This window comes from Peromyscus leucopus, chromosome 6 (genome assembly GCF_004664715.2).
Source record: "Peromyscus leucopus breed LL Stock chromosome 6, UCI_PerLeu_2.1, whole genome shotgun sequence".
Lineage (NCBI taxonomy): Eukaryota > Metazoa > Chordata > Mammalia > Rodentia > Cricetidae > Peromyscus > Peromyscus leucopus.
Window position 1 is genome coordinate 53,260,602 of NC_051068.1, and position 13,186 is coordinate 53,273,787.

Here is a 13,186-nt window from a genome sequence, read left to right on the forward strand (position 1 = left end):
AACAGAGAAAGTTCCTGAAGAATACTAACCCTATGATTGTTTGTCAGACACAACCATTAAGCACACAATGAGATTCAACAGAGGGGAGAATGTTGTAGGAAAAAGGCCGTTCTCTTCATCAGTTTTCACTAGTGCTAAATCTTTTTGCCAGGACCCAGACCAAACGTAGTAACAGCGTAAGTGTGAGTCACAGCTGCTCTCTGTATTTGCACAGGTATGCACTCTGCCTGTGGATGCTACGGAACGTGCTTCCCCATATGGTGTGATATGACGGAGTCATTGGATGGAAGGGTCACCGTCTGAGGAGTCTCACCTCCTCCCTCTTCTTCATGGATTCCCTGGTCCTCAGCTCCATGCACGACGTCATTCTCTACAGCATTGTAATTAACTTGCTGCCTGCCAGGAACATAAATTCAGAAATAGAAATTAACAGCCACAGCTTGGAAAGGTCATTTATCTTTCAAGACAGGGATAAAAAGGGATTTTCCACTTTTAAAATGAGCCATAACTTGTTTCTGAGATTTAGATACACACTAAAGTATAGTAGTGACACCAGATACGTTTTCAAAGCATACCGTGAAGAGGTAAAATGTCATTTCATGATGAATAATAAAGTCAGCACTAAGTCGGTTAGTCTATTTTGAGATCATTATTTTGTGGGGTTTGCGTGTGATGGGTGTGCATGTAAGTTTTGTGAGAGGTGTACCACCATGCTACAGCACATGCCAGGTGGTCAGAAGAAAACCTTGCACACTGTCCTCGACGTCAACCTTGTTTGAGACAACCCCACCCCCTGCCCCTTGTTGTTTGCCTCCACATTCTCCAGGTTATTTGGCTGTGAGCTTCCAGGGAGTCTCCTCTCTCCATCTCCCACCCTGGTGTACTAGCCCTGGAATTACAGGCTGTGAGCCATGGTACTTAGATTGACAAAGATTCTGGGGACTTGAACTTAGGTCCTCATGTTCATGGGTCAAGCCCTTTATCACCAAGCCACCTTCTCAGCCCATAACTGCTACAGTTAGGAAGAAAAAAATTAGGCTAAAATTAAGTAGCTAGCATTTAATTCCCCCATATTTTTTTCCTACCTTGTCTACATGAGCAATAGGAGCCACGGGTTGAGGGGCTACACACACACAAAGCCGATTTGACTGACACCAGAGGAAGGACTGTCTACACCCACCCAGGGGAGGGGCAGGGTACCGTAGCTGCTGCGGGTGCTGGGGCTGCTGGGCGTCCTCATGTTCTGCCTGCTTCCGCTGAGCCATCTCTCTGGCCAGGAGCTGCTGCTGCTGCTGCTGCCGTAGCAAGTGTCCATGTAGCCTCTGTTGGTGCAAAGCTTCCTGGTGTTCTCTCAGCCTCTGGGCTTCCTCATCCCTCCTTGCCGCCAGCCTCTGCTGTTCCAGCTGCTCCTCATACGGGGAGCGGAATTTGGTGACTGCCTTGGTTGAATGGTCCTCCTGGAACAAAAGGAATTGATGCTAAACCAGAGGGGCTGGACCCTCCGGGCCCTCCCTGCGTTTTCTTGTCAGGGCAATCGCAGGAGGCAGGGTGGGTTTCTTAACACTTTACGGCAGGTGACCCCCCCCCCCCAATTATCCATAAAGTCCAATATCTCATAATTTCCATCTTTCTCTGAATGGCCTCGGCCGTCTTATAGCAGACCTGCCAGCTGGAAAGCCGTCTTCCAGGGTGTTCCAGCTCAAATGGAACAGAGCACAACACAAGAAGTCAGTTCCACCCTTAATTAAATTTATGCTCAGAGGTTCTGAATCAAGTTGGCACTTGGTAACCCCACACTAAATGCACAATTTGTGGGGCTAAGGCTTTGCCTAGGAAGAGTTAGAGACCCAAGGATGCTAATTAACTCCAACAATGGACATGGCAGTCTCGGGCTAAACAAAATGTCAAATCTCAGTTTATACGGAGGAAGCGGAGAAGGGAAAGAGGTAGAGCTAGAGATGTGTGTGTGTGTGTGTGTGTGTGTGTGTGAGAGAGAGAGAGAGAGAGAGAGAGAGAGAGAGAGAGAGAGAGAGAGAGAGAGAGAGAATGCCTGTGTGTTGTGCTGTTCAGACGTGAATATGGGTTGGAGGCTACAGGAGAACCTCAGCTCTCATTCCTCAAATGCCACCTTGTTGATGTTTGTTTTGTTCTGTGTTTGTTTAAGACAGGGTCTCCCCTTGGCCTGGGACTTGCTGAGTTAACAAGGCCCGTGAGGCCCAGGAATCTGCCTTTCTCTGCCACCCAGAACTGGGACCGAGTTACACCTTGTTTTCTTTTTGGGTTCTTGGACACTGAACCTGAGACCTCATGCTTGCAAGGTGGGCAGTTTACTGACTGAGCCATCATGCCTGCCTGCCCCAGAGAAGAGATTTTATATAAATAAACTATGCATGGATGCAGAAATACATTCTGATTAGAGGAACATCAAACACAGCAGTTCTTAAAATTCTGCTCCCCAATGAGTTATCCAGCTTCCTTCCCTTCCCTCCCCAATTAAAATACGCACATCCAATTGTCAGCAAAAGGAAAAGGGCAGAGTTGAGGACCACGGGGCTAAGGGGAGGATGGCAATGGCATTGGGATAGAAAGTTTGCAAGGACATGAGGGGCAACAAGAGAGGTCTTCACACCTACGAAGGCCGAAGCGTCACACAGCTTCGTGTCTCAGAGACTAGGTGGACAAATAAAGCCTCAGCGTCACAAAGAAATCATCAGCATCCATGGGCATTATCGTTGGGTATGAGTTCGGAGACGGTGAAGAAAGGTCCCTGGCTGCACTCAGTGCTGGTTGACATTAAATTCCTTTAAAGACACTGGCTGCTTTTGCTTGTTTTGAAGGTAGGAATGTGTCTCAGATGTCAGCCACAAGCTGAGGAAGCAGTTCCCGAGGAGAGCCTGGGAAAGGTATTCACTCACAGGCATGTGTGTAAGTGGTAAGTGTGCAGGTGTGTAAGTGGCATGTGTGTAAGTGGTAAGTGGTAAGTATGTGGCAGAGAGGTAAGAGCTTTTGAGTCATCTTTGACAGCAATGGGGCAAAGGCTGGCATTGTAACTGGAAGTCAATGACTAGAAGGAGGACTCTTTATCACAGAAAAGTAGACGTATTTCCACATCAGGATACTCCAGGTGGGACTTAGGCTTTTCTGGGGAGGCACCCAGTTGGGAGCTCACCTGCTGCACTGGCGGGGATATGAGGACAAGTCTCTTGTGCAATACTAACAATGGGGGGATATATAGGTCTACAAGGAGCATTGCTTTGATCACCAACCACCTTCTGGAGCTATACTGTGCCATTAGTATTACAGCAGGATATTTAAATACAAGCAAAGAACATTCAGTGAAATCTTTCAAAAACATTTGTAGAGACTGATTCATAAGGAGGCGTGTGTGTGTGTGTGTGTGTGTGTGTGTGTGTACCTCAAGTGTCCTTCTTTAAATGCTATTCACCTTGCTTTTTAAAAACACGATCTCTCTCCAAAACCTGGACTTTCTAGTTAGGCTAGGCTGACCAGGGAGCCCCAGGGAGCCATGGGGCTGCTTCCCTAGTGCAGGACTACAAGAGAGCACACCACTACATCCAGCTTTTTACATGGAATCTGGGGACCGAACTAAGGTCGACATGCTTGCACGTCGCTGACTGAGCATCCCCACAGCCCCACTGTGGTTTCATTAGTACCTAAAACCAAAGCCCGATTCCCCATCAGAGAGAACTTTGAGTACCCATGCACCTCAGCTTGAGGGCGGCCATCCAGAAGGTGGGCTGCGTCCTGACCCTGCTGATCTCGCCACTCCCGGTCCTGCTCCTCTGGTGATGGATCATGTTCTTCCTCTAGATGCTCTGCCTGCCCCACCTGCTCCATTTCCTCCTCCTCCAGGGCCTTCCTGTGCTCCTCTTCCACCTGATGCTCCTCTGGCTCTCTGGGTTCCACTTGGTTCTGCTCTGCTGGAGCCTGAAATCCTGCTTCCTTCTGCATGGAAGAGAAAGATTTCTCTTCTGTTCTCCTAGGCGCTGCTTCATGGTTCTGCCACACCTCATTGTTTAGAGACACCTAAGATTAGCATAGCACAAAACAAACAAACAAACAAAACTATTTCAAAAGTAGTGACATTATTCTTGTAATACCACTTTTAAAGGGCTACAGCATAAGCAAAGTCCTAGAGTTTAGAAATATACACAACTGTGACTTAAAAAAGAAAACAGGTGTGATGGAGTGATTTAATTCTCACTGTGTCATTTCTCCCTAAGACAGAAATAATTTAGGTAAAATTCTATCTCAGAGAATAGTCAGTGACCACGAAAGTGAAGCCTTCCAGCAACCATGCATCAGGAGAAAACTTACCCCAAAGGAAACCCGACTCAAGCTTTCCTCAGAAAAGAAAGGAAATAAACAACAAGCAAAACAATAAAATCAAGAAACTTTCAATCCTCCTGCTTACGGCTTCTGAAAGTTTCTTCAAGGTCAACTGCCTTCTCAACAGATATTGGAAAGGACTAGGATACGATGTGAGATTCAGTGGATTAAACAGTAGGCTGTTTCTTATTAGCTTCATCAGCTAGTAATCAGAGGGACTTGTATTATCAATAGACATCCATGGCACTTTAAAATAGTTTCAGCTCAACAAGACACAAAATGTTCTTTGTTACGTTTCAATTTATGCCAGCGTTTGTACTGCACAGACACAGCTGTTGATGTTGGAGGTCAGCCTCAGGAGCTATCCATCTTGGATGCTGAGACAGGGTCCCTCCTTAGGGTCCATGGGCTCACGAATCAGACTAGACTGGCTAGTCAACGGGCCCCCTTAGGTCCACGGGCTCACGAATTAGACTAGACTGGCTAGTCAACGGGCCCCATGATCCCTGTGTCTCTGCTTCCCCAGCACTGGCATTCTAAGCACATGCTACAATGTGAGGCTTTTTAAATGGGTGCTAGGGATTGAACGTAGGCATGTGGCAAGAATTTTGCTGACTTACTTTTCCCCAGCCCCAATAAAATATTAATGTTCCTTATTACATCTTCTGTAAACCGAAGCCAGTCTGTGTATTTATTTTATACTGTCAATACAGAAAACTAAACCAAGAAAAAAAACTTTTTTTAGAAAATGTCTTCTCTAAAATCTGTTGAGTCATATCCATATTTTCTGTAAGTTTCCAACCTTCCTTTGATCTATATTAGTTAGGAAGATAAAGACACTGATAGGAAACTCTGTAGTGCCTTTTCCCTCTTCTTCATCAAAAAGGAAGTTACTTCCTTGGTCAGATTAATTTCTTATAATTAAATGCCTAGGGGAACACACCATGAGCAATTTGAAATGGGAAGCCCTACTCTGAAGCTAGTAGAGATATAAGTATCACTCTTTAAAATGTCAAGAAAGTAAATCATGAAGTGGGAAGAAAAGTTCTTCCTTGAATATCTGGGAATGTCTACAAGTGTACATTTTGACAAAGTCTTCTGGCAAGTTTGTTACAAAACTGCCTTGTAGAAAACATTTCTCTCAAGGGCTCTAAGTACTTTCAAACACTGCCATTTATCCCCAGTCTGTCCCTGTGAGGAATGCTAGGGGCAGATAACTACTATCTCCAGCTCACAGGCGGAACAAACCAAACTCTCAGTCATCAGACGGTGAACCCAATGAGCTGGACGTCAGCTTAACAGGACACAGAGTCAAACGACAGACATGTGATCCCATCCTGCCATCTTAAACTTGTGGTTATAAATCCCCAAGAAAGGACCAGATTGCAAGGACCTCAAGCCTGTTTGTGAAGGATTGCTCTGATGATGCTTCATATGAGAACTCCATCGATGTTGACTTCGTTACCGCCATAAACTGGCCACTTGGAGACAAGACTCTCAACCATTTACTGCAAACCCATCATAGCAAGCATGTGGAGGTCAGAGAACACTCCTTTACCTTCCTTCATTTGGGTCCTGTCAATTAAACTCAGCTCATTAATCCCCGAGGGAAAGGGTCTTTACCTGCTGAGCCATTTGCCAATCCATACAAGTAACTTGTAAGAATTAGTGATAAGCATAACCACACTGGTGATGCTCCCCTTTTGAAACACACTCAAGCAAGTGTTGATTTTCATGAAGAACAAGAATAAAGTGGATCACGGTCGGGTTACACAGCTGCTTTAATATGATTTTGGCATGCTCTATACAGACCCTGCAGTGTAGCAAGTTCATTATATTAATGTTAATAACAAAGTGGGCTGCCACATACTATTCTCATGCCATTTAAAACCTTTTCACCTACTCAACGGAGAGAAAAATCATCTCACTTTCAAATATTCAGATACCAGACCTCCTTTAACACATGTAAATTTACATAGAGAAAAACAAAGCCAGGAAAGCCTTTCCCAGTAAACGCTACAGATTTAATTTATCAGTGTTTTTTCCCAGACTAGCTGAATTGGTTAGAAATACAAATCCCCAGGCCAAACCTCAAAGGAACTGAATTGGAACGTGGAGCTAGGGCTGAGAAGCCTGCATTTAAACATACTGTACTAAGGATGCTGATGTATAAGAACTTCTGGGAATCTGCAGGGAAGGAAGAGTGGGCTGTACAGAGAGCATTTTTCCACAGGGCACGCCACCTATCAGGGACCCCCAGGGCACACCCCTCACCTCTCGTAGCTCTCCAGTCGGCTTCTCTCTTATGTTGTAACCTTGTGGAGTCCCGCGGGGAAAGGTGACATTTCGCTGCTCTGCTGGGTCAGGATTTCGAAAGCTCGGAATCCTGTTCAGAGTATCTTTCAGCTGTTTATATTCTGCAACTTGAGTCTGCATATAAATGGTACAGTTGAGAGAAAATTGCACAATTTGATGAGAAAAAGGAGATTAATTAATTAGACGGGCTCTTAGGTTCACTGGATGACTAGAAAAACATTAAACCTAAGTTTGTTAGCAAAGTTGCGGACGACCTTCATGCACTAAAACTTCCTCTTTGGTCATGCTTGACCATCTCTGAGCACATGCAAATTAGAGTCAGAATTAAGAGCCAGAAAAAATATCCAAGACAGGTTAGTTGCCCAGGCTATGTGAGTCAAAATCAGAACTTTGTCAATCATTCTATTATAAACATCATTAATAAAGGACAGCTATGCAATCAACGTTTTATCCTATTTATCATATCATATCAGCTTAAGACTTACATGGTTATTCAAACTGAGACCCCTTAAACTATATCCTGAGTAATAATTTCAATGGACTGTCTATCTATCATCTATCTATCATGTATCTATCACCTATCATCTATCTTCTATCATTGTATCCATCTATCTTCTATCATCTATCTATCTTCTATCATCTATCTATCTTCTATCATCTATCTATCTATCTATCTATCTATCTATCTATCTATCTATCTATCTATCTATCTATCTATCTATGTTTACCCTCTTCTCCTTAGTTGATTTATGCTCAAGTCAGGTCCTTTACTTGCTACTTTCCAGATTGCTTTCTATACTGTGCTCAGAGGTAGCAGAGAGCAGTGACATAGGGGGGAAATAAAGCTGGATTTTTATTCATCAATTCTGAATGTCCTTCAGGCTTAAATGGACGAAGGCAGTGTGTGAGTACAGGACTAGTACAGGACTGGTACAGGACTAGTACAGGACTAGAACAGAACTAGTACAGGACAAGTACAGGACTGGAATGCTCTCATACTGGAACATCTGAGTATGTCTGATGTGGAACGGACAACAGTCTGTTGCTTATTTCTTTTTTTTTTTAACAAACATCTAGAAAGGTAGAAAATAGGCCAATAGCTTAAACAAAATCAGTAGATATTGCATATACACACTTCATGCACACTACCACTCTTATCCTAAAACCAGAATTACTGTGTAAATAAACACTTACACAGAACTTTTGTTCCTCCATGACTAGGGAGAACCACTGTTTTACCTCCTTTTTAAAAAATGTGTCGTGCGTATGTGTTTTTGTGTACATATGTGATATGCATACAGGGTACATGCAAATATGCATAAAAGTGTGCATGCACATGTGGGCACATGTATGTGGAGGCCAAAGTCAATATCAGATGGCTTTCCTCTGTTGCTATTCATCTTACTCATTTTTTAATAACAAGGCTTCTCATAGACCTGAAGCTCACTGATTCAGCTAGGATGGTGGGTCAAGGGTCCACCTGTCTCCAGCCAACTCATAGTTGGAATTATGTTTATGCTTCCACATCTGACCTTTGCTGTGGGGACTGGGGATCTGAACCCAGGTCCTCATGGTTGCATGGCAGGCATTATACTGATGGAGCCACCTCCCAGCTCTGTTTTGTCTTTTCTAGTTTTCAAAGAATGAAGATGTTAGCTAGCTAACTATGCATCAGAGGAGTACTGGCTTATAATTTGTATAAAAGTGTAACAATGTAGCTGACAGTGGCCTTTACCTCAGGAAAAAAAAAATCAGTCATAACATTTAGGAATCAACGTTTGAGATCAAACAAAACAAAACAATGGCATTCACATAGTAATGCTTTTATGTGGCGGGATATATAAAATTCAATTCCCTGCATTCTTTTTCTCTTCCTCCAAGGCAATGGTTCTCAACCTGTGGTTCATGGCCTCTTTAGGGGTTGAACAACCCTTTCATTGGGGTTACCCAAGGTCATCTTCATATCAGAAATTTATTATGACTCATAACAGTAGCAAAAATACATATACAAAGTAGCAACAAAAATAACTTTATGGTTGGGGGTCACCACAACATGAGGTACTGTATTAAGGGGTCACAGCATTAGGAAGGTTGAGAACCCACTGCTCTAAGATGTACAATCCATGAAGGTAGTCAAGTTGTGGTTTTGATATCAGTGTATATTAAGGACCATATTAAAATACGTAGAGACCGTGGCCTCCGCTCCAGAAATTACACTTTTAGAAACATTTTATTTTTAAATTATGAATATATACATATGTGTCTCTGTGCAGATATGTGTCCAGCGAATGCAAGAGTGCCTGGTGGTCAGAAGAGGATGTGGGGTCCCCCTGGGGCTAGAGTGGTTGAAGTCTCTGAATGTGAGTGCTGAGAAATGAACTTAGGTTATCAGCAAGAGCAGTACCTGCTCTCAACTGCTGAGCCATCCCCCTAGGCCCAAGCAGTCACAGTCCACAAGGTCTGAGGAAGAGCCTACACACCTGTGGTGCTGCTGAATAAATAAGTCTCATCAACACAACCAAGAATGTGACTTTGACACCAGGCACCCGAGTTACAATTTTGGGTGGGTAGGTACTTTTCTCAGGCTAACTACTTAACTTCCTTTTGACCTCAGTTTACTAGTTTACTTAGTTATAAAGGAACACAGGGTATATACTAGATTATGAAGATTTTTTTAAATTAATTTTATTATTGTGCAATGTGATATATATATGTGTGTGTGTGTGTGTGTGTTTCTCTTTGTCTCAGCCTCTCTCTCTCTCTCTCTCTCTCTCTCTCTCTCTCTCTCTCTCTCTGTGTGTGTGTGTGTGTGTGTGTGTGTGTGTGTGTGTAATTGCATGCCACAGCACATCTGTGCATGTCAGAGGACTTCCTTTCCATGTCTACTGGATTCTGGGGTCCAAACTCTACTTGAAAGGCTTGTGTGGCAAGCATTTTACCCACTGAGCCCAAGATTATGAAGATTAAATAAAATTCTCAGCCATATTTAAAAATGAACCTGTCAAGGAAGAATCTCGAAAGAGGATTTTGCATAAGGTGTAGAAGCCAGAAACAGCAATTTTCCCTTCCTTGGAAATTTGGATAAAGTTCTGATACGATGTTATTTACTGAATGTGTGTATATTTGAAGTTTGATCTCTTTTGTGATGGCAATAGAAGGTTGGTATATTAGAAGGTACTCAGGTCCTAAGGGTGGAATCCTCATCAATGAAGTTAGTGCCCTCATAAAAGGAATCCAAGACAACACAAGAAGCCAGGAGCCAACAACCCAGAGGAAGGTCCTCATAAGAGTCTGAATGTAGACATTGGAATCTGGGACTCCCAGCTTCTGGAACTATGACAACTTTGTTGTGTCTAAGCCGCCAGTCAATGGTATTTTTTTTTTTACATCAGTGCAAATTAATAGAGACATATGGCTCTAATTAAGGGAATTAAGGGAGGCACTAAGTTATAGCATAAGTATTAAGACAAAACAAACAAATGAAAAAACAACAACAAAAACCTCATAAGGCAGAATTTTGATCACCTTCCAATCAAAATACTTGGGAGTTACAAAAGCAGTTAAATATACTAAATAATTAAATAGAAAACTATACATATTTTTTGTGTGTATATAAATTTTTTTTTATTGTAGAATTCTTTCAGGGCTGGGGAGAGGAAACCACGTGGATTCCTGGAGGTGACTGGAATCAATGAGTTCCAGAACAACAAAAGACTGTCTCAAAATGGAGGATGTCCTGAGGAATGACACTTTGCTTGACATACATGTGTGGCTTCCACCCACACATGTATGCACACAAACATGTGTATAATAATAATGGAAAGTTCAAAAACTGGCTCAGTAATACTGCTAATGTGCTTAGTGTTAAGAACTTGGTTTGGGTCATTAAACCAACCATTTTAATTCTATTTCTGCACATTTTCAGATTGATGCTTATTGTAATATTTACAACTATTACAGCACAGTGTTCAAATCAGCTTACCCCATTTTGCTCCATGAACCTCACAGAAAATAGCACTTAACAAATCTTATGAAGAAGACATGGAATGCAAGTGTGTGGAGTCAACCACTTCATATATAGATAAAAATCATCATGAGCAACAGAGTAGGAGACACCCAGTTGACAAAGGTCCCCAAGGAGGGGCGGCTCACAAGGCCCTACCCCTAGCTGAGGACGCTATGGGCAGCTGCTGGCAGCCGGGAGAGGGATAATCAAAATTCTCTGAGTGTTAGGTTTCCAGTGCTCCACCATATGTCCCACCCCTGTGCACATATAGAAAGCTGAAGTGGGCACAGTGAGGTAAAAAAAAAAAATGGAGGACATGAAGTTGGAAGGGGGATGAGTTGGGGGTTCAAGGGAATTTAAGAGGGAAATGCTAGGTAAATATCATCAAGCATTGTGTACACACATAGGAAATTATCAGGGATTAACTTAAAATATTGAAGAAAAATTAATGTGAGAGTATACTTACAAAATTAAAAAGCAAAATGAATCATTTTTATGTTAAAAAAAAAAAAACCCTAGTCCCCTAAATGCAGAAAGAAACGAGTCTTTGAAATAGGTCTGAGCCCAATGCATTACAGCTGTTAATAATTTTAATAATAAAAGTGAGTGACTAAGCCAGGCACTCCTAATTCTCTGGCTCTTGAGCTCTTCTCATTTAGATCTCTCCTTAACAAGCTCTCCATAGCTCGTATTTGATTGTCCATTCAGCTAACAGACATACAGCAAGAGCATGGCTGATGTCAGGGGCTACTCTAGTCTCTGAACAAATGGAGATGAAGACTCTTTGTTTTCCACTTTCCACTGACTCTTCTGCTTTTCTGGGCTATGAACAGCCCTATCTAAGTCTTGTCCCAAAAGGAGTCCATACATACAGCCTGCAATACTGGGAATAAGGGAAGGAAAAGAGAAGAGGTCTGGGGATGCTTTTCTTAGGTAGTCAGCATCACACAGCCCTGTATCCTAAGACACGACCCGGGCCAGAGAGGTGCAAAAGACCGGATTCACGGCCACAATGTGAGTTAAGTATCAGAACCTTTCCTGCAGGATGTGGCAGAGGCAGAAACAGTCATGTACCAAAAGCAATGGAAAGTTTATTTAGCGGTCTCTTCGGTGACTTTGAAAAGCATGCATTGTCCCCAGGATTAGGAGTGCTGTCAGAAGTAACTCTCTGAAGACTGTGTTGTGAAAACCTCCATGCATAAAGGAACTCAGAAGTAGTAAGCAGACCTTAAAAGGACCCAACAACGGCTGCTTCCCTCCTAACCTGAGCAGCAGCCAGTGCACTCTTGTGGTCTTCCAAAGTCACTACAAGCCGTTCATGCTCGGAGAGTAAATTCTTATGCTGTTGCTACACAAAAAAGAAGTTTACACGTTGAGCTGAATTCACGTCACAAAACACAGTTCTTTGATGTGGGCACCCAAATGTTATTTGCTTGTTGTTGTAGCAGCATTTGTTAAGTTTAAAAATCCCTAGCAAGAGGTGTGATGTATGGTATATTCTAAAACCTATCAACAGGGCTACACAGATAAACATTTCATTAGTCATCATCAGTTTTAGTAAATGAAAAACCATCTTAAAGTGTAATCAGCCAATAAAAGAATGAGTTCAGTATTTTTTATACGAATATTCAGACACCCTAGGCCACTTTTAGTTTATGATGCTGAAGCAGCAAAAGTATCAGATATACTCCAGGTATGCAAGCCTACGGTGGTAATCTGGGTTTGCAAAGCAGAGCATTTGGGAATTAATTTAAAAGAAGAAAAAAAAACTTTATTTTTATTTTTTAAGTGTGTGTGTGTGTGTGTGTGTGTGTGTGTGGTGGTAGTCATGGGGCACACATGTGACCACAGAGGACAGAGGAGGACATTGGATTTCCTGGAGATGGACATATTGTTGGTTGTGAGCTATGGTACTGGGAGCCAAACTTGGTTCCTCTGCAAGAGCAGCAAGCACTCATAACCTTTGAGCTATCTTCTCAGCTTCCAGGAATGACGTTTGAATCCATTCTGCAAAATAAAAGAGACAAATTCCCCAGCGCCCAAGTCTGATTTCACCTTACCTTGACATCTTGAAGCTGTGTGTGAATGTCTTGGTGTGCCTTTCTTAGTTGTTTATTCTCTTCTCTCAAATTATAGACAGTTTCTGTTTTATAACAAGAACAATCATACATGAACACTGGGAATAATCTAGTTTTATATGTCATTATTTGAAACCTGAAAACTTATTTAAGAATGTGTTTTGGACTTTAACAGTAAAATACTCCAAATCAACAAAAGACTGTATCATATTGGTACACAGCGTGGGTTCAAAGGCTCAATGCAAAATGACCTGGTTCATTGGCTTAAGCTTCTGGAAATAGGCTATGCATTACATATGAAGTCAACAATTTTAATCACATGGGTGTTGAAAATGAAATGTTTCTGTTAATAAACGAGCCCTTGGGACTAAATGTATGGGCAGGTGCTCTCTGATTTGAGGATCTTTACCAATGAAAAATAGTTATGAACAGAATA

The 13,186-nt window shown here is 42.4% G+C and overlaps 1 protein-coding gene across 4 annotated transcripts in view; it reads right to left on the reverse strand.

Moving 5' to 3' along the window:
* Golim4 (golgi integral membrane protein 4) overlaps positions 1–13,186 on the reverse strand; it is an 82,278-nt gene that overhangs the window by 17,104 nt on the left and 51,988 nt on the right. For 2 of the 4 annotated variants that reach the window (XM_037206670.1, XM_028867184.2), the window contains exons 6-11: positions 12,733–12,815; positions 11,937–12,020; positions 6,625–6,780; positions 3,727–4,047; positions 1,201–1,457; positions 314–396 (exon numbers count right to left, since the gene is read on the reverse strand). In XM_037206670.1, the coding sequence (XP_037062565.1) occupies positions 314–396; positions 1,201–1,457; positions 3,727–4,047; positions 6,625–6,780; positions 11,937–12,020; positions 12,733–12,815 (984 nt within the window). The remainder of the gene's footprint in view (positions 1–313; positions 397–1,200; positions 1,458–3,726; positions 4,048–6,624; positions 6,781–11,936; positions 12,021–12,732; positions 12,816–13,186) is intronic. The other 2 variants (XM_028867185.2, XM_028867186.2) reach the window with 2 other exon arrangements.